The sequence below is a fragment of the Aspergillus ochraceoroseus genome (assembly GCF_002846915.1).
Source record: "Aspergillus ochraceoroseus IBT 24754 chromosome Unknown P175scaffold_2, whole genome shotgun sequence".
NCBI classification, from domain to species: Eukaryota; Fungi; Ascomycota; class Eurotiomycetes; order Eurotiales; family Aspergillaceae; genus Aspergillus; species Aspergillus ochraceoroseus.
Genome location: NW_024468477.1, coordinates 4216505 through 4236444, shown reverse-complemented (window position 1 = coordinate 4236444; position 19940 = coordinate 4216505). Strand labels below are relative to the sequence as shown.

Sequence of the window (19940 nt, the reverse complement as noted above, 5' to 3'; positions counted from 1 at the left end):
CTTTGATACCTTGACTCTCAAGCAACTCCAGATAGTCCATGGAGGCGGAGGTTTAGAAAGGGGGGGGGGCGAGAGAGCGAGATTATCGTGTTGAATGAGTAACATGAAGGAGCTCGTATTCAGTCGGGCTACGAAGCGTCGGGATGTGATATGAGTTTCGGAGATCGAGCAACGGCGAGTTCTTCTTTTAGTTGTCTCTTGCAGCCCTAAGCGAATTTCACCCTAACCACGCCGGTAGAAACACACACGGCTGTCGCGATGGCCATACACTCGATTGAACGGGCAATTGCACATGAATTGGTGATAGAACTGCTGGCGTAAGGTCTCTCCCCTCCGCTTATTCCCAGTGAATCTGACCAGGAGCAGGCATCAATTCGCCTTTCCCGTACAATGGTAAGGCCTACTACGATTCTCACTCGTGGACCAACTAGGTAACCTGAATTGCAGGATAGAGACCCAAGAAACTTTACTTCGACATATTCGGCGTCTGGTTGAGTTAGGTCCAAGCAAGACGCTTCTGGGCATGTCCCAGAAGACCATAGCACCGAACCCTAGACAACCGATACAACTTCTAGCATGTACCCAAGATCTACAGCAACTGTGCTATGTCTACGACGATCCGGAAGAGTCAACAGTTGATGATCCAGTAATCGGGACTCCTGTATCCAGCACATTAGCGGAAGTAACAGCCCCCGAACCAGAGGCGGAGCCAGTACCAGCAGTGCAGGTGCAGGAAGCTCCCTTAACTGCCATTGTCATCATCCGCGCTCTCATCGCTCGCAAGTTCCGCAAGTCGGCAGCCGAAATTGATACTACCCAATCAATCAAAGATCTGTGTGGAGGTAAGGCGGAACAACCATGCACGGGTAACCAATTGCATGCTGACCGAGCCTATAGGAAAGTCTACCTTGCAGAATGAGCTGGTCGGAGAGCTTGGGAATGAATTCCCGACACTCCCAGATCGGCCCGAAGACGTTCCACTTGGGGACCTGGATACAGCCCTGGGGGAGGTTTCACTGGGTCAGGTTTCGTCCGCTCTCCTGCAGCGAGTGTTCTCTGCCAAAATGCCGGCGCGCATGACTGTCGCGACAGTTCGTGCGCGCCTGGCTACCATGTGGGGGCTCCCTACCCACCGACAGACTGCAGTGTTGGTAGGGGCTCTGGCTGCTGAGCCACAGGTCCGACTACCCTCCCTCGAGGCCGCTACCCAATACTGGGACGGGCTCACGGAGGCATATGCGCAGTCAGTGGGGCTGTCTCTGCAGCGACAGACCGTTCAGCGATCGCGCAGACCCCAGCTTACACCAGGCGATGACGACGATATACTAGCGCTCAAGGATTCCCTCGGAGCAAAATCGCTCGCGCGGAAACAGTATGAAGCTCTCAGGCAGTACCTCGGAATCTCAAATTCGAATACGGAGACAGACGGTTTAACGGTGGAGCTGCAGCAGAGACTGGACTCCTGGACTGCGGAATTCTCTGATGAATTCCTCAGCCGCATTACGCCTTGCTTTGATGCTCACAGGGCCCGGCAGTACCGTGACTGGTGGAATGCAGCCCGTCAAGAACTACTTGCTGTCTGCGAACTGGGTGCCGAGGCGGTCTTTACGGAGCAGCTACGAGATGTTCTTTGTCGACGATCTGATCGCAGTCTTGTTCGGGTCGCCCAGGCCAATCCAGCGGCACGCATACTGGCCCCGGCCCTCGTCGCTGCACTCGACTCGCCCCCCAGAGTCCGGTTGGGAGAGTCTTTGACCATGGCTCCCCAGACTGTGGTGTCGCGGACGGGAGTGATTGAATACCATGAGCATCCCCGGGATCCCTCGCGTTTCGCCGAGTTTTTCACCCACTGGATCCAGAAAAACCGCAACCCGGGTGCGGCGCAATCCAACGGAACGGATCTCACAACGCAGATGCTTGAAAGTCTTGCCCATGCGAGCCAGACAGGCGTTACATTTGTCAACAAAACATATCTCATCACTGGGGCAGGCCCCGGCTCTATTGGCGGCCATATCGCGCGCCTGTTGCTTGCCGGAGGGGCCTGTGTCATCGTGACTACCAGTCGTGAGCCCTCGGTGGCGGCACCACATTTCAAAAAGTTGTACGACGAGTATAGCAGTCGTGGATCAAAGTTACACCTGGTCCCTTTCAATCAGGCCAGTGCTGTCGACTGCGAGCGCCTAATTGAGTACATCTATGGCGAATTAGGGCTGGATCTGGACGCCATCTTGCCATTCGCAGCCACAGGCCAGGTTGGGGCGGAAATTGACGGGCTCGATGCCGGTAACGAGGTCGCTCTGCGTCTCATGCTTGTGAATGTACTACGGTTACTCGGGTTTATAGTGACCCAGAAACGCCAGCGAGCGATCCATTGCCGACCAACCCAAGTGGTACTCCCACTTTCCCCAAACCATGGAATCCTGGGGGGCGATGGCCTGTACGCTGAGTCTAAACGTGGACTGGAGACTGTGATGCGCCGCTTTCACTCGGAGTCGTGGGAGGAAGAACTATCGATCTGCGGCGTCAATATTGGTTGGACTAGATCCACCAGCCTGATGACAACCAACGACATGGTCGCTGAAACAGCAGAACAGCAGGGTAAGGTCCTGACTTTTTCTGGGCCCGAGATGGCAGAACTCATCACTCTCCTGTTGAGCCCAGCCTGGGCCACCCACTGCGAAGATGCGCCTGTCATGGCAGACTTTTCCGGTGCCTTGGGTGACTGGCAAAATGCTGCTGCTGGCCTGGCGGCCGCTCGTGCAAGTATCCAACAGCGCGCTGAAATCGCGCGGGCCATTGCTCAGGAGGATGAACGGGAGTCCAGTGGGCGACTGGGCACCACAAAAGCCCAGGACCTTGTACCCATTCGAGCCTCCCTCCGCCTAGGTTTCCCGCGCCTACCCGAGTACATGTCAGAGGTGGAGCCTCTGCAGCATCAACTCATGCCAGATCTAGTCCCAGAGGATGCAGTGGTAGTGGTGGGCTTTGCTGAACTGGGCCCCTGGGGGAGTGCGCGCGTTCGATGGGAGATGGAGTCGCGGGGCCAGCTGTCGCTAGCTGGCCATGTCGAAATGGCATGGCTCATGAACCTCATCCGACATGCTGATGGACCGGGACCAAATGGCCATTATATCGGATGGGTTGATGCGCAGAGTGGACAGCCCGTCGCCGATGCTGAAATTCCGCAACAATACGGGGACACAATCCGGACCCATGCAGGCATCCGGCCACTGCCATCCGACAATCGCGAAATCTTCCAGGAGATTGTGCTGGATGAAGATCTAGCCGCGTTTGAGACTACGCGCGCGAATGCGGAAGCCTTACTCCAGCGACATGGCAGCAACCTTGTCACGATCCTCTCTTCCGGTGACGGGGATGACGATGACCCTTCCAGCACTTGTCAAGTCCAGCTGCGGCACGGTGCCACGATCCGGGTCCCCAAGTCCAGCATGGCAGGGCCAGGGGTAGCTGGTCAATTACCCATGGGTTGGTCTCCAGACAAGTACGGAATTCCGGCAGAGATTGTCCAGCAGGTCGACCCTGTGACTCTTGTGCTACTCTGCTGTGTAGCAGAGACCTTCTATAGCGCCGGGATCACAGATCCCATGGAGATCTTTGAGCATATCCATCTATCAGAGCTGGGGAACTTTATCGGTTCATCCATGGGAGGGGTCGTTAACACACGGGCTCTCTATCATGATGTCTCTCTAGACCAGGATGTCCCATCAGACGCACTACAAGAAACGTACCTGAATACTGCCCCAGCTTGGGTCAACATGCTGCTGTTGGGCGCAGCAGGTCCGATTAAGACCCCCGTGGGCGCATGTGCAACTGCGCTCGAATCGATCGATTCCGCTCTGGAGTCAATTCAAGCCGGTCATACCAAGATATGCCTTGTCGGTGGCTATGACGATCTCCAGCCCGAAGAATCGGTCGGATTTGCGCGCATGAAGGCGACCGCCTCTGTCCCCAACGAGCAAGCCCGCGGCCGCCTGCCCACCGAGATGTCTCGTCCAACCGCGGCCAGTCGCGCGGGTTTCGTCGAATCTCAGGGGTGTGGGGTTCAACTACTCTGCCGCGGTGATGTAGCCCTCGCGATGGGCCTCCCAATCTACGGGATTGTCGCCGGCTCTGGCATGGCGGCGGATGGCGTCAGCCGCTCCGTCCCCGCTCCAGGACACGGAATCCTCACCTTTGCACGGGAGAATAGCAAGAGCTCTCCCGCTCCGTTGCGCGCGGCTCTCGCCCGCTGGGGTCTCGGCATCGACGACCTCACGGTGGCTTCATTGCACGCCACGTCAACGCCGGCCAACGACAAGAATGAACCAGCAGTGATCCAGTCCGAGATGGCGCATCTCGGACGCACCCCGGGCCGGCCGCTCTGGGCAATCTGCCAAAAGTCCGTCACGGGCCATCCCAAAGCTCCAGCTGCCGCTTGGATGCTGAACGGGTGCCTCCAAGTGCTTGACTCGGGGTTGGTACCTGGCAACCGCAACGCAGATGACATCGAGCCAGAGCTCCGCGCATTCGATCATCTATGTTTCCCCACCCGCCCGGTTCAAACCGCGGGTGTTAGGGCATTCCTTTTGAATTCTTGCGGGTTCGGGCAAAAGGAAGCCCAAGTGGTGGGTGTTCATCCTCGCTACTTCTTTGCCCTCCAGTCCGGTCCGGAGTTCCACGCCTACCAGATCCGGGTGCAACGGCGTACGCGACATGCTGAGCGGGCTTACATCCGGGCCCTGATGGGAAATCACATCGTGCAGGTGCAATCGCGTCCTCCTTATGAAGGTACAGACATGGATTCGATCTTGCTAAACCCTTCCGCGCGTCTCCACCGAGAGCAGGCCACGGGATCCTACCATGTCTCGGTCCCAGCAGCATCCAGTGCTCCCACGCGGGCGAGTCCCAATGCTGCATCCGGGAGTGTTCCTCCCCTTCGGCCAGTGTCTGCGCCGGACGCACATCCGTCCACGGTAGGTGTGGATACGGTAACCCTCAGCACCTTTACTGCGCATGAGAATTTGATCTTCCTCCGGCGCAACTACACCGACCGCGAATATCAATCGCTGCAAACACACCGAGACATGCGGGCAGCAGTAGCAAGCGGTTGGTGCGCCAAAGAGGCCGTGTTCAAGTGTCTTAAGACAGTCTCCAAGGGCGCAGGTTCAGCGATGAAGGAGATCGAGATTTTGCGATCTCAGGGAGCGCCATACGTCGTGGTAAGTCCTAGATTTCAACTATGTTCGAGCAGCATTAACTAGCTATAGCTTCATGGAGACGCATTGCAGGCGGCGCAAGAAGCAGGGCTTCAGAACATCCAGTTGAGTCTGAGCTATGCAGACGACAGTGTAATCGCCATTGCACTGGGAGTTCCACAGTAGGTTTCTAGCTGATGATTCAGTATACATCTCGATCTTGGTAAATAGACTGCATTTATTTCATTTAAGTGATGATAAATTAAGAAATCAGAATTATATACTTCATTAATTTCGACGCGAAATTCCATATGCTTTCTGGATAGTCCAGCGGTCAAGTTTTTGCTACTCTTTTTCAAAGACCACGAGTTCGAGTCCTGGGTAGCGCTGTTGCATGTAATTTATTCCAAGCGTACTATTTTGAATCCAGCCATCATTCAAACACTGGGTTATATCTTGACTACTATTATTTGGAGTTATGCTGCTTGAAATGGTTTTTGGAAATAGTATGGCCAAATTGTTTATATATATACTTCATCTATGGGCTAGGTGTGGGATATATATTGTCAACATTTCACTCCAAATAATACTAATACACCAATCTATCAATATATATATTCAACTGGATGGCTGCATTTACTAAAGGGAAATAAAAATACTTCTTCTCATCCTATATTAAACGCAATAGTTCAAACTCGTCCTGCTAACCAAACACTGTCACGGCTCGATACCAACAACCAAAACACCCTGAGATGCCTGGAACGAGAAGTGAATGAATGAATGAATGAATGAATGTTATTGTACTAGTGCTAACTAAATGACATTTCATCAGAGCTTTCCTGAAACCTCCTCGAGGTGATTTGCTGCCATGGGGGCGTACTAGATACGGATAGAGAGATGATACACCATGGAATCACTTGTACAACCACTGAATTCCCCGGATCAAATTCCCAAAAAATTGGCGCTGATGTTCCTTGAGTACTGGACTTGGAAATAACCACGAGTAATGGGGGTATCCTGGATACTCGTCGCACATTACAGAGGCGTCTGCGTCCATCAGGGCTTCCTGCATTAGTCGAACATCATCTCGGAGGGTATCCGCCCCCCCAACTGCCATATAAACCTTCTTGAGATCGCCCAATCGTGGATGCAGCAAGCAAGAAAGCCGGGGATCTTGCGGTGAAGCTCCATAGCACTCGAGAAAAACCCGCATGGCTGAACTGGTGTTGATGGTGACACGGTCGTTTTCTGTATACGACGTGTACTGTGCTTCCTTCCCAGCCGGTACTGCATCTGGGTGCACCGTGACAGGTGCCAACCCAACCACTCCCTGCACACGATCACCCAGTCCCTTTTCAATGAGCGCCAATGCTGTAGAAAAGGCCAGGTTACCACCGGCGGAAGTGCCGAAGAATGCTACCGATTGTGACGGATGCGTGTCCATGGCCCACTCGGCCACCTCGATGCCGTCCTCAAGCGGTGCAGGAAAGCGACACTCCGGGGCCATACGATATGCAACGCTGAGCAGTTTTGTCCCACTCAGCTTGCTGAGTGCCCGACAGAACCCATCTTCCTCTTCAACACTTCCCATCACCCACCCTCCCCCATGGAAGTAGAGAGCGACGGGAGGGTGACTGACCCCTGGGGGGGTATAAGTGCGGACAAGGATCTGGTTGACCATCACATCCTGGGTTTCGACACTAAGATCTGGTGGGGGAAAGCTGTAGCGACTCATCAGTCGACCCAAGAGGGTTTTCCATCCCTGCATGAGGTTTTCATAGGGTCCGTCCAGGGCTGGCGACGTCCCCAACTCCTCGACAAACTGTGCCAGTTAGCCTCCAGCCGACTGCAAGTATAGTGGAAGTTACAACCTGACGCCAGGGCGATGCGATCTGCGAATCCATTTTTCGAATGGGTTGTTTTGATACATGGGGGCTCTGACCGAAGGGCTCTATTATGTGCCTTGTCGGTCACCGAGTTCATACCGGCCTCGGAGCGGCGGGATTGCAGACCATCGCGAGATAGGTATATGTGGCAATCGTAGCCCAGGGAACCAGTACATCCAGCTTGGTTCTTCTGATCGGGTGAAGCTCTCTCACAATGCCGGTATATCACATTGGTCTGTTGTCCATTGCAATGGTTGAATTCGGTCCACTACTAACATGGTAGCAAGCCCTCTTCAAGCTCAAAAGTGATGCTGATCCGAAAAGTGTCCGCCAATGGCAGGATCTCGCGCATGCCATGGTGGGTAAAGTGCCAGGTCTGTTAGAGCTCCAGGCTGGACCACCGGTCGAACTCACCGCGCCCATGGCCAAGGGCTACGATATGGGGGTTGTGGTGCTGGTGGATTACGTCGAGACATTGGCTACATTTTTCACCCACCCCAGCCATGATGAGTACTGCTCCCATCGGACCTATTTTCTGGTACTCGTACACTTACCAAGCATCATCAGGGTCCACGAATTGTATATGCAAGTTTGCGAGCAAGGAAGCACAATCGGTTATGATATTGAATTCTAGATGCAGCCATACGGGCGTGGGAGACTTGAATCATTATGCATGGAATAATAGACACATTTTGCATTGAAAAGGGAAATATCAATCAGTGGAAATCTTGTAAACGAGGGCACGTCAGGCATCGAATCCAGCTTCTCGCCGCCGCTGCATAATGGGTCGTAGCTGGTCTCCCGCCCATCCATCTTCCATATCATCCTTGAGGTCAAAGGTTCCTTCTGGCTGGACAGCCAATGCGCGTCCTGGAGGAGGATTATTAGCCCAGAATCGCCAATGCTCGCCAGTTGAAGCCTCGATTCCATCCTTACCGTGCAACTGGCTGTTGGTGACACAGTAATTTGCTGCGTCTACGCAAGACTGAATACTCGTAAATGCCAGGACTTTCGCCATGTCAATACCGCGCGCTGCCATTGCATTCTTGATGGGTGCTATCAGCGGCGTGTCGACAAACCATGGAGCCAACAGATTGCATCGAACTCCCAGCTGTTGAGTCTGAGCTCGAGTACTGCGGAAGAGCCCCCGCACACCGAACTTGCTGGCAGGGTATGTAGACGCTTTGGGACTGTCCATATATGCGCCAATTGATGCGCAGAATAGCAGACTTTTATCGCTGGGCTCGGTAGCCTGTGTCCCTGGAATGCGAAGATAGTACAATCCTAGCCATGAAGTATAGTAACTGCCGATAAGATTGACCTCAATGTTTCGGATCGTCGGCGCTGGAGGGTCAGCATCTAAGCTGGGAATCCCAGCCGCCCGGACATGATCGACCTGGTTACCGGGAGCTATAGCGGTTCCAGCGAACGCAGCGACAATGTCCAGGGACTTCTGTGGGGAGAAACGGAGCGCACTCTTGAAGGCCTCGATTTGACTCTGCCAGCTGGTCACATCGCACCGGATGTAGTTGATCTGACTGTTATCGGCTGTGCCCACGGGCTGCTGGAGGTCGGCAATTGTAACGTATACACCGGCGGCTGCCCAATTCTGTGCTGTTGCCAATCCCAAACCCGATGCACCGCCAGTGATGAGCGCCGACTTACCCTTCAGGCGAACCAGATCGATACTAAGATCAAGGGGCTCCATTTCGACCTAGGTAGAACTATTGTTCTCTGTTCTTTTTTGTTTCGTTTTCCCGTGGGTGAACTCGGTGCGTTGAATCAGGTCTGTACAGTCTTATTTGCTTTATTTATATCTCTCGGGGTAATTCATTTCCTCGGTCTTCGGTCAACCCTGCTAGGCTTACGGCGACGACTGAAGCACTTCACTTGAGTACAAGCTGCGATACTAATACTAGCAGAATTCTACTCTGTTCTGCTATTATGGTGGACATTTCGCTGGCGCCAATGGATGTTCTTCGCAGCTTTCCTCTCCAGCTACTTGGGCTGCGGGATGTATTGTTTCTGAGTGTATGTGTTGGTTATAGTCATGCCCGTGTTTTCTCAATTAGTAATTGTCTGTTTAGTTCCTGATATTGGGCTCTCTGGGTGCCTATCGTCTATGGCTACATCCGCTGCGATCATACCCTGGACCTCGATGGTGGGCTCTTTGGCGTGTACCATATCTTCAAAGCACCATCCGTGGCACGATTGTGCGAGATCTTCAACGACTGCATGAGCAATATGGCCCTGTCGTGCGCATTGCCCCGGACGAGCTGTCCTTTATCAATCCAGAGGCGGCCAAACCCATCTACACGTCGAATCCTGAGTTCTCCAAAGATCCCATGCACCTCCCACCCTTCCACAATGGAGTTCCTGGCATCCTCGCGGCCGACCATGCCCACCACCGGCGGTATCGACGGCTTCTCGCATTCTCATTTTCTGATAAAGGGCTGAAAGCACAGCAGGGCATGATCCAGCAGTACATTGATCAATTGATTGTCCGCCTTCACGAGAATTGCTCCACGGGCCCTGTTGACATGACACTTTGGTATAATTGGGCAACCTTTGACATAATCGGTGACCTGGCCTTTGGAGAATCATTTGGATGCCTTGAAAAGGTCGAGACGCATCCATGGATTGCGTCAATCCAAGGCAATGTCAAGGCCATTCCGATTCTGAATGCTCTTCGTCGCTACCGACTGAGCGGGGTCCTCGGACTATTGGCGCCTCGAAACCTCCTTGAGATGAGACGACGCAACGCTCAGTTTACGGCGGACAAGGTCGATCGCCGTCTTCAGCATCCAGGCACTGCCCGGGGCGATCTTTGGGACTCAGTGCTAGCGGACAACCCCAACGGGGAATCGCCTATGTCGCGGGATGAGATGGTTAGCAATGCCAGTGCCATTGTCTTAGCTGGCAGTGAGACATCAGCAACCCTACTTAGCGGGTGCACTTGGTTGTTGCTAAAGAACCCGGAGTATCTGAACACTCTCACCGAAAGGGTGCGCTCGCAGTTCGCCCGGGCAGCAGATATTGATGCACAAACCGTTACACAGGTGGAAGGTCTACAAGCAGTGCTGGAGGAATCCCTGCGTCTGTATCCACCGGTCCCCATGCAAAGTAATCGTATTGTTCCGCCGCAAGGTGCTCAGATTGCCGGAATGTGGGTTCCTGGGGGGGTAAGTCTCTTCCTTTCCTTTTCACCATTCATTTCCTTCCCCTCTCTCCCTTGTCCCCCCTTCGTTTCCTTTCCTTTCCTTTCTTTTTCTGCGGGGGGGGGGGGAGGGTACGTGCTATCTTGACCCCGCTCGCTCACCGAGGTTTCCTTACAACAGACGTCAGTCGCGGTGCAGCAATTTGTAGCATGCCGTTCTGCGGACAACTTTCATCGTCCTAATGAATTCCTGCCGCAAAGATGGCAGGGACAAGGTGAATTCGCCAATGACCGTCGAGAGGCCTCGCAACCCTTCAGTATCGGCCCTCGAAACTGCATTGGACGCCAGCTGGCCTACGCGGAGATGCGGCTGATTCTGGTGCATGTTCTGTGGCATTTCAATCTTCGACTGGATCAGGGCCGTATGAAGGATGCGGACTGGTTGGCGGAGCAAGGGATCTGGATTCTGTGGGATAAGAATCCACTGTGGGTTGTGCTGGAACCGCGGGAGAGAAAAAGCTAGAGGAGGACGATGCAACATGAGAAAGAAGGGGCCGTATTTCGCGGGTAGTAAGCGAGGTCTATACTAGTTAACTAGTTGCGGTGGATAGAGTAAAGACATAGGCACAATAGTAGTTAGCTTAGCCGACTCCTCAAGGGCCTCGTCTCTTATCATGTAAAAGGTTACGTCCGTATATACTCCGCACTGACCAAACCGAGACCGTGCGAGACTGGCGTGTACAAGAATCCAGGGAGCCTGATTGGGTTCTCCAGGGCCTGGGAAAGAAAAGAGAGCTATATTGTTGACTGATATGTGGATCCGCAGAGGTCTCGCATAGCCAAATTTACTAATTTCCCAATAATGATTCCATAAATATGCAATAATCATCCGTCTAACGATTACTTGAGCTGCATTGGAAGATTGTTCCTTTCCCAAACGGGAAAATGCGCATTCCTCCCTCCCATAGTACCAATATCTCACCGGCCCGAGCCTAAAGTTCCGCAGCCAATCCAACCCTTGATCAGCCTTGCCAAGTTGGTCTATGGGTGGATAGTGTGGGCAGTGGAGACTGCAGTTCGTGTCCTGTCCCTGGTGGCGGCCGAATCAATCAGGGTCTGGTCGATTATTGCTGGAGCAAGGCGAATGAAGGATGCACGATTGCAGAAAATCCCTGGCCCTCGGTCAGCGAAGGGCCTGGACAGACTGATTTGCTCGAAACTCCCCCACCACCTTCCTTCTTTCCCCCACTTTCTCGCTTCCCCCCCCCCCTCTCTATCTTGAAAGTGGATCGACAGGTGCGCGTATGTCAGCGCCCCTTCTCTTCGTAAGCCTGATACCGCACCTCAAGGATGATCACGGCACTGCTGGGCGAGCGTATCTCATTACTCAAGACTAGCCCCCCCCCCGAATCTCGTGCAGTAGCCAAAAGCTCAATGATCTCGGGCTTGCTTGGCTGCCTGTCATTGGATAGTTGGAGAAGCGATAGATCCCGCAGCCGTACCATAGCTTCTGTCCCACGATCGACGGCTCCCGGAAGGGGCAGGACCAGGGCAGTTAAAAGTAAGCGGGAAGTGGGCTGTGCGCGAAGTACCTGGAGATGGGCTCGGAGCTCCAACATGACTTGGTTTCGAACCGTGGTCCACGATAACAGTGGAGATGGGGATGGGAGACGCATGATGTAGAGGGCAGCCCCTACAACTGTCTGGGCGGTTGCAGGTGCTCGAGACTGCACCGAGATACGGCTACTCACCGACGATGGAAGATGGTAGGTCATCCACGAAGGACCCCCGGGGCCATCGGGGCTGGGGATGAGACCCCCCTGGCCACTGGGGGAGCTCGTTTGGACGACAAATTGAATGGCCGGCGCCAGTGCGGCCAGTGTCGCTGCAGTGGTTATCGATGGAGGGTGAATCTACACAAGGGGGGCAAAGGGGGGGGGAGTGTGACAAGACAAGCCCCTGGTGTTAGCCTAAAGCAACTAGGAAAGGTTTGGGTTAGGGTTTGTTGCATTGATGAGCAACGTATACTCACATCTACTACCGTCGTTGATCCGAGACCCTCCCAATCCACCAGCTTGAGCACCTCATCGACTGCGGATGCCTCGTCCAGTATCCCATGGGCCAGATAGGCGGCAAACTGACGCTGGACCTTGGGTTGCGAGGAGTCCAGACCATCGGCAAAAACGGTCATTTGCCCGTCTGCGGCCGCCCTCAGTGCCCACAGCTGGGGACGATCAGACGACGTACAAAATGGCTGAACTTCGGGCGTCATCTTGAGTGCCGCGGGAACCGCTATCTGAGCCAGAAACAAGGCTGCATCCAATAATGCTGGCTCGGTGACAAATGACGCCGACAACTGAGTATGAGCAACGTGCCCATGGCTAGGCTCACAGAGAAAGCCAGTGGTCGTCATCAGGCGAACTACACGCTGGAGCCGGTCCGCTGGGACATTGCTAATGTCGGCCACCTCTTCAAAGGCTACTGATCCTTCGAGTGGAATGCATGCAAGCACCTGAAACTCACAGAGCCATTGTAGATTGGCTAATATCTGAGTCTATCACCTAGTGAGATGGCCGTAATCGAGTCCGAAGACACACACTCACATACCTGTAGGGCTAACTGCTGCAGAAAGTTGGATGGCTGAGTGAGCATGATTTGGAAGTGGATAGTTAATAGGGAAGGATTCTAGATGATAGTCGACAATCCTCCTCTTTCGTCTCTGGTACACCACAGAGGGGAGGGGCGCTGGAAAGGAGGAGGAGGGGAATGTCTCGGATGCGAATCCCAAATCGTCTATCCCAAGTCTTGATTGATATCCTGACAAGTTGTCACGGATACCCCATTTATCTAAGGGAAACAAAATCAATAATTACTCCGGATAGCATTCTCCATGCCGGACCTATCCATTTTATGGGTTATTGAAGGAATGCTGACAGCCCTAATGCAGCATCGAGGGTTTCTTTTTTTTTTTTTTTTTTTTTTTTTGGCCCCCCTCCTTGAGGTCTTCGTCGGTTGTTTGCTGAGCCTCTCGCACTAAGCAGACGATGCAAGTGGAGGACTGCAATAATGTATGAAGCTATTAATTGATAATGCAATTAATTACGGAGCCCTCAGATTCGAGAGCCCACGATACTACCCGACGACCGAAATGACTGGTTGCTGTAAACCCCGCTGACCTGGTCGTACGAAGATTAGTTTAGTCCAGGGACACAGCTTACTTCCTCCCAGTAACGACAATGAGTATATATCAATATCCATCGGCATTTAATTCTGACGCTCCAATTCCTCATTGCGGATTTGGGGATTTTTTGGCTTTTTTTTTTCTTTTCTTTTGGGGTTCTCCGTCATTCAACATTCATGGAGCGCACCGCGGTCCATCTTCAGCATGATACATCTCGTCCCAGTGTCACCGGGGGTAGTACGCAAAGTACCCGAAAACTGCGAGAAAGTTGCATGCGTTGCTCCGGCTCCAAGGTTAAATGCAATAAGGAAAAGCCTACGTGCAGTCGATGCGCACGCCGTGGTCTGTCTTGCGAGTATACTATATCGAGACGCACTGGCCGTACCCGAGTTATTGGGGTCGAGAAGCCACGAGCAACAACAGCAACAGCAGTCCCAGGAACAGGAACAGGAACAGGGACAGGGACAGGAACAGGAACAGGCACAGGCACAGGCACAGGAACAGACACAGGAACAGGAACAACAACCGCAACCGCAACCTCAACAACAGCAACAGCAACAGCAACAGCAACAGCAACAGCACCACCAGCAGGACCAGGATCCGGATCAGGACCAGGAACAGAAACACCAGTCGCCGCATCGGGTGCCACCATTGACCCTTCCTCAACTACTGCTACCACAACTAGTAGTAGTGGCGGTCATGTCAATGTCCATGGCAACCATGCGGGGATTAACAGCAATGGCATCTGCTCACATCGTAATACTCCGGTTGTCACTCCCCATACACCGGCTACCACTGCCCGAACCTCCCCCAAGTTAGACCATTTACGCTCTCCCCCCGAGGAAACCGAGCTCTGGAACTCAATTTTGTCTCCCAATGCCAGCAATTGTACAGATCTATCCTCTCTCCTCTCCTTGAACACCGATATTGGACAGCTCTTTGCCTCACTATCGCCCCCGAGTCTGGACACAGATGCGGTGGATACCGATCTGCACCGGCATGGGATGGCAGACCTATCGGTGGCCGATGCCGCATCCGCCTCCTTTATGCAGGATATCACCGGGACGGCTGCTCTGTCATCCGGGTCCTCTTTTCCCAACACGCATCCTTGCTGTTTGACCATCTGCTTGGAAATCCTGATGCGGCTATTCCCGAATGCCCCCGTTGGCTGCCAACGGCCCGGGAGCGAAGACGAGCCTAGTAAACTCTGCACGATTGAGTCGGTTATTGCGGATAATAAACAGATTATGGACACGATCCAGACCGTATTGGAGTGCCGCTGCGCACAGGATGAGTATGTCGTGACGCTCGTGTCCCTCATTGTCCTCAAGGTGATGGGTTGGTATGTCGCTGCTGCTCGGGACCGGCCCTCGGGTGCAGTCCGCGACGGGGGTATGGATTGGGAGGGCGGGCTGCACAGTCGTCGACCTTCCTCCTCCTCGTTTGACGAGGAGGTGCTGCATTTGCCCACGATTATTGGCGGATACTGCATTGATGGCCATCATCAGAGCCGTATGGCCGCCCAGCTGGTGCTCAGTGAACTACACCGCGTCCAGCGGCTGGTAACGCTGGTGGGACGTAGGTTTGAAGTTCTGAGACAGCGTCCCTTTAGTCAAGACTCTTCTGCGAGCTCCAGCTCGGCCGCCAGCAGTGTGCTGGACTCTGGCGGCCCATTGCCTATGCTCCCCGGTCCGGGGATATCGCCCCTGTCATCCAACACTTTGTCTCATTTGGAGGACGATCTGCGCAGACGATTCCGGGCAGTCTCCTCGGAAACAATTGAAATTTTGCGCCGTGCATAACGAAGTCTTTCTTGTTTACCTATCATGGATGAAGGTCCTTTCCTGGCCGGGAGAGAGAGAGAGAGAGAGAGAGAGAGAGAGAGAGACAGAGGAGTCCTCATGAGGCGTAGCAGCAAGTGTTACTTATGGCCTCATGCCTGCATACCCGAGTTGCGGGCTCCATCCGATTCTATCCGGCCTGTTCATAAATATCAAGCATAAAAACAAAGACCAAAAAAAAACCAAAAACCAAAAACCCCAAAAAATCAATAAATATCAATGACAAGCATGGCAACAAACAATAAGCAGATATATTTCGCTGGCCGACACTGCGTACACCATGCTCGATGTTCACGGAGTTCTTCGCGGCCAGTTGGGTGCAAATATCCAGGAGAGTTGGAAGTCCATCGCCGGGGTCAATAACCCTATGATATTGAGGCCAAAGGTGTTCATGATTTATGGCGTGTCATTCCGCATTTTGGATTTCTACTTCTAGGCGTTGTTATAACTAGATGTGCGTTGAATGCAATGCATTAACATTCCACCGTCCTCCACACGCAGCCTTTAGAATCTCGATACAGAATACTGGTCTGCCAGGAGGAGGAGGAGGGGAGACTTTGCGAGAATGTAGCATTGATGCGGCGAATCTTGTATAACATACACACACGATCGCAGAGTTCCCGAAAGATAGAAAGATAACACGAATACATCGTAACTACCAAGCAACCTGAGAACCGTCCGAGAACAAGACAAACTGTCCGGACGTGGTCTCTTTCCTCGCTTCGTTCATCTGCGAAAGACCAGATGCCGATTAGTAAAGACATATATGCATATAACTATACGAGGGAATCCGATATCGAACGTACCCTGGAGCATATTCCCACCACACTGTCTTCGATAGTTACAGGGGCAGCGTCCCGGCCCAAGAGCCTGGCCCCTTGTGCCCCCATGTCGGTTTGAACATGTCTGGCTCCATATCCATATCAGCAGCCGTCTGATTTCCGAACCCCTTCCCCCGCCGGGTTTCGGATCTTACTCACCCCGGGTCAACAATATAGGCGAGGAGCCACTTATTCTCAAAGTGGAACTTGCGCACTAGGTAGTTGGCGGCCAACTTGGAGAGCCCGTAGTTGGTCAGCGGTGCCCGAGCACATCCTTCCATCTCGGTAATGGTGCTGATGGGCGCCCCGATCAGAATGAACTGTGGAGGGTGGTAGGAGGCTGCCTCTTGCAGCAGGAGTCGCGTGGCCTGGAAGAGCAGCAGGACGGCGTAGGCGTTGACTTTCATATGGGCTTCGAGATGCTCCAGCGGCATGGTCGACGCGGGGCCGTAGTTGGCGGCGATCGCGGCATTCGCGATCACTACATCGAGATACGTGAGGCCATATTCTTGCTTGAGCGTCGCAATGGCTTCGTCGGCGTCAGACTGGGAAGTACAGTCCAGCTGTAGGACAATCAGTTGCGAGTCGTCGGCCCTGGGGAGCTCCTCCAGGGTGGCTTTCTGCGTGGCTACACTGCGGACCCCGGCGATCACAATACTGTTGGGACGGAGCAGAAACGCCGTAACGAGACCTTTTCCGAGACCTGTGATGGCATCAGACCACTATCCTTCAAATATCCTCAGATGCATGGTGGTGCCTGACCTCGACTCGCCCCGGTCACTAAATACACGGTCTTCCGATCAGCTCGGAGATCATCTTCTGCGCCTGCAGTTCCAAACCTCGTCATGGTGAATATCAATATCAAAAGGGAATTGGACACGATGAAAGCAAAAGTGGGATGGCGAGACTGACTCCTTAGGTACCTCTTTCTTAAGTACTTCTCTTGCCTGGTCGGGTGAAAAACCGAGCTCGGATTGCGAAAGTGCATCCATCCCTACGCTGCATCGGACTTGACCACGGCGCCAATATTAGGATCGAATGGATTTGTAACCGCATCTCCTTTGTTTTACATTTTTTTTCTTTTTTTTTGGTGTGGCTCTTCTCGTATTCACCACGGAGTAAATTTGCAAATGGTGTACATACATACAGGATGAGAAAAGAGACTACGCCGTGTCAAACAGACCTAGGAGAGCGCTACCAACGACAGTAATAATAGGGGCATATCCCCAATGACCCCATTCGCCCTTACCCCAGCTCCAGCATATCACGCCGTCTGCAAACGCCACACTGCTCGCGGCGATGAGAGTCCAACCCAGGGACTGGCGAGTTCCGAAGAAAGCGGCGGCGTAGATGGCAAGACCCATGAAGATATCTCTGACACCGTAGACGTGCATCAAACTGTCGACAAGTTGTTTTTCTGCGAGGGTCGTAGGATGCTGCCATTCAAAGAAGGACAAGGCATGTTCGGGACGCAGGAGGGCGTTGATACCGAACCCGATAAAGGTGGTCGCAAAGCAGTTGCCCGCGATACGAAGCGCGCTATTCTGAGAGAGAAGCATTTCGTTTTTGTTTTTTCTTTTTAAAGCAAAAAAAAAAAAAAGAATACGGTAAGTGGTAATCTGCGAGAATAGTCAGCTCAAGCAAGACTGAGGGAAACGCGTTCGAGGACTGCTGACCGTCACCAGCTATGAGAAGCGGCAAGAAATCAAGAGAATAGGAATCGTATAGGGAGGTTTCCAGTTGCGAGAGTAAGAAGAGGAGCTGAACTGAAGGGATTTATTTATCGTGACAGAGAGAGAGAGAAAAAAGCCGCAAGGACGGAAGGAGGGGAAAGTTGTTAAAATCCCTTTGGAAACAAAGAAAAACACACCGGATTACTAACTATTCTTTGTATTTTAATAAAAAAATAAGGAAATGGAAAGGAAATTCGTCCAGTCTGGCCTGTGGTTCGCTCGCCGAAGTACGTCGTCGTCGTCGTCTTCTTCTTCTTCTGCTTCTTCGTTCTCGTGGAATGTAGCCCTAGAGACTTCACCACACGGAGCCCTCTAGAACTCTCACTCTCGGGCATCCACCAGCCTGGTCTAATTCTAAGATTATCGTGAGATTTTACTGGCTCCCCATTTCTCCCCATTTCTCATCATATTCTAATTTCCCGTAAACAGTTTGGGGCTGAGAATGAGATCTCATGCAGTTCGTGCAGCCAACATGCCTTCCCCCCCACCTCCCTTGGTCCCCTTGGTTCCCTTTCTGCTTCGCTTCTCTCAGGTCAGACTCGTTTAGTCAGTTCGTGTTCTATTCATAGTTTCTTCCCACAGCCGGGCTGACTTCCTCCCAGCCGGGTGGAATCGACGCCCTCGTGGTGTACTATGTAGGTAGGGGTCTTGCAACGAACGCACCAGGAACAGGCATCGTTTAGTGATCGGTTGTCGTTTAACTCTCTATTCGCCGGAGCAGGACGATTATAGAACCTCGTGTCCAAGCCCAGTGTAACTATGTGGTGAAGCTTGTTATCCCTCTATACTACTCGATACTACTGTAGACTACTCTAGCTTACTCGATCTCGTCTATTCGCTCTCATTTAGTCTGATAGCCCCCAAATTCTGTGTCTTACCCTCCTCTGCTAGATTGATTCCGGCTTAAGAGTCGTCGATATTCGAGATGATGACCCCCAGTGGCTTCATCGCCCCCTTGAGGTGGGCAGCCAACATAAACCTACCGAAATGAGGTATGATCAGGCAATCACGTCTGCCTCGTCTCTGCCTCGCTGAAGGGTAATTTGAAGCGAAGGCCAGTGAAAGCTCCACTAGGAAAGGATGATGACCTATATAAAGGACGCTGGTGGTTCTCGTCTTCCGCTTGAGACCATCAACAACCTCCACATCTCCCCATCTTTCTATTACCAACCCGAGCAAGCACCGGAGATAAATTCATCATCATGTTCGTGAAAACGGCGCTGCTTGGCCTGCTGTCTGGTTCCTTCCTGTACGGAATGGCCCAGGCCGAGCTGGATTTTACCCAGTGGCATCCTGCAGGGCCCAGCGACTTGCGCTGCGGCTGTCCGGCGATGAACAGTTTGGCCAACCATGGGTTCATCAACCACAATGGCAGCAACATCACCGTTGGCGAGGTCGTCCCCCTGATGCAGGAGGTCTTCCATCTGAGTGAAGAGCTGGCATCCATTGTGACCGGTCTCGCCTTGCTGGCAGCGGACAATCCGGCGTCGGGTACCTTCTCCCTGGCCATGCTCAACCGACACAATATCTTCGAGCATGACGCCTCTCTTACCCGCAAGGACTTCTATCTGGGCGGCGACGGGCACACCATTGACCCGCCGTCCTTGAAGAGCTTCCTGGCCCATTTCGAGGGGAAACAATGGGTCGACCTCAATGATGCGGCTGCTGCCCGTTATGCCCGTGTGCTCTTGTCGCGGGCGAAAAACCCAGACTTCACATATCGTGACCAGCAAGTGATTACCAGCTACGGCGAGACCATCAAATACTTCCGCACCATGGTGGATCCACGATCGAATCGTACCTCGGCCGAGTTTGTGAAGATTCTGTTCTCGGAAGAACGCCTGCCGGTCAAGGAAGGTTGGCAACGTCCCGCAGAAGAGATCAGTGGCTTTTCGTTGGCGAGCGACGTCACCCAGCTGGCCTTGCGTACTCCAGAAAAGTACCTGCACCATCCCTTTGACCAGCGACCTTTTGCCGAACAAGCCTTGGACCCCCTGTCGTGGGAGCTGCCTCCCGACCAGCAACATGGACACAACCAGTCCAAGCGGGAGATTTCATTCCAGGCCTAGAGTACTCTGACTTTGTTAGTAGTGAGCTTGTTCTTCTTGTGTCTTTTCTTGTTGGCT

The 19940-nt window shown here is 53.0% G+C and overlaps 11 protein-coding genes across 11 annotated transcripts; 6 read left to right on the top strand and 5 right to left on the bottom strand.

Moving 5' to 3' along the window:
- The first annotated feature begins 436 nt into the window (after positions 1–436).
- P175DRAFT_0179000 (uncharacterized protein) lies at positions 437–5527 on the top strand. Its single transcript, XM_040892515.1, has 2 exons — positions 437–5219; positions 5268–5527. The coding sequence occupies exons 1-2, from the start codon at positions 879–881 to the stop codon at positions 5379–5381; spliced, it is 4455 nt and encodes a 1484-aa protein (XP_040755023.1). The 5' UTR covers positions 437–878; the 3' UTR covers positions 5382–5527.
- A 581-nt stretch (positions 5528–6108) lies between these two features.
- P175DRAFT_0430901 (alpha/beta hydrolase) lies at positions 6109–7099 on the bottom strand (the record flags this gene model as incomplete). Its single annotated transcript, XM_040893448.1, has 2 exons — positions 6109–7017; positions 7067–7099. 2 exons carry the CDS (start codon positions 7097–7099, stop codon positions 6109–6111), a joined length of 942 nt encoding a protein of 313 aa, XP_040755022.1.
- A 196-nt stretch (positions 7100–7295) lies between these two features.
- P175DRAFT_0508274 (Dabb family protein) lies at positions 7296–7715 on the top strand (the record flags this gene model as incomplete). Its single annotated transcript, XM_040898334.1, has 3 exons — positions 7296–7314; positions 7369–7591; positions 7649–7715. The coding sequence occupies 3 exons, from the start codon at positions 7296–7298 to the stop codon at positions 7713–7715; spliced, it is 309 nt and encodes a 102-aa protein (XP_040755021.1).
- A 111-nt stretch (positions 7716–7826) lies between these two features.
- P175DRAFT_0508273 (uncharacterized protein) lies at positions 7827–8789 on the bottom strand (the record flags this gene model as incomplete). Its single annotated transcript, XM_040898333.1, has 2 exons — positions 7827–7951; positions 8018–8789. The coding sequence occupies 2 exons, from the start codon at positions 8787–8789 to the stop codon at positions 7827–7829; spliced, it is 897 nt and encodes a 298-aa protein (XP_040755020.1).
- Positions 8790–9049: 260 nt separating this feature from the next.
- Positions 9050–10781, top strand: P175DRAFT_0544142 (cytochrome P450; the record flags this gene model as incomplete). Its single annotated transcript, XM_040900381.1, has 4 exons — positions 9050–9097; positions 9169–10263; positions 10405–10728; positions 10752–10781. The coding sequence occupies 4 exons, from the start codon at positions 9050–9052 to the stop codon at positions 10779–10781; spliced, it is 1497 nt and encodes a 498-aa protein (XP_040755019.1).
- A 764-nt stretch (positions 10782–11545) lies between these two features.
- Positions 11546–12890, bottom strand: P175DRAFT_0430578 (uncharacterized protein; the record flags this gene model as incomplete). Its single annotated transcript, XM_040893431.1, has 3 exons — positions 11546–12151; positions 12271–12792; positions 12834–12890. 3 exons carry the CDS (start codon positions 12888–12890, stop codon positions 11546–11548), a joined length of 1185 nt encoding a protein of 394 aa, XP_040755018.1.
- Positions 12891–13469: 579 nt separating this feature from the next.
- Positions 13470–15264, top strand: P175DRAFT_0500181 (Zn(II)2Cys6 transcription factor). Its single transcript, XM_040896902.1, has one exon. It carries the CDS (start codon positions 13596–13598, stop codon positions 15219–15221), a length of 1626 nt encoding a protein of 541 aa, XP_040755017.1. The 5' UTR covers positions 13470–13595; the 3' UTR covers positions 15222–15264.
- Positions 15265–15915: 651 nt separating this feature from the next.
- On the bottom strand, positions 15916–16928 carry P175DRAFT_0508269 (uncharacterized protein; the record flags this gene model as incomplete). Its single annotated transcript, XM_040898332.1, has 4 exons — positions 15916–15990; positions 16067–16166; positions 16241–16772; positions 16844–16928. The coding sequence occupies 4 exons, from the start codon at positions 16926–16928 to the stop codon at positions 15916–15918; spliced, it is 792 nt and encodes a 263-aa protein (XP_040755016.1).
- Positions 16929–17244: 316 nt separating this feature from the next.
- On the bottom strand, positions 17245–17640 carry P175DRAFT_0544137 (DUF4267 domain-containing protein; the record flags this gene model as incomplete). Its single annotated transcript, XM_040900380.1, has 1 exon — positions 17245–17640. The coding sequence occupies one exon, from the start codon at positions 17638–17640 to the stop codon at positions 17245–17247; it is 396 nt and encodes a 131-aa protein (XP_040755015.1).
- A 646-nt stretch (positions 17641–18286) lies between these two features.
- Positions 18287–19126, top strand: P175DRAFT_0556259 (uncharacterized protein; the record flags this gene model as incomplete). Its single annotated transcript, XM_040900684.1, has 3 exons — positions 18287–18346; positions 18417–18449; positions 18706–19126. 3 exons carry the CDS (start codon positions 18287–18289, stop codon positions 18847–18849), a joined length of 237 nt encoding a protein of 78 aa, XP_040755014.1. The 3' UTR covers positions 18850–19126.
- P175DRAFT_0522587 (peroxidase family protein) lies at positions 18636–19883 on the top strand (the record flags this gene model as incomplete). The annotated part of the gene is made up of 1 exon (XM_040899269.1): positions 18636–19883. The coding sequence occupies exon 1, from the start codon at positions 19017–19019 to the stop codon at positions 19881–19883; it is 867 nt and encodes a 288-aa protein (XP_040755013.1). The 5' UTR covers positions 18636–19016.
- Between the last annotated feature and the right edge of the window lie 57 nt (positions 19884–19940).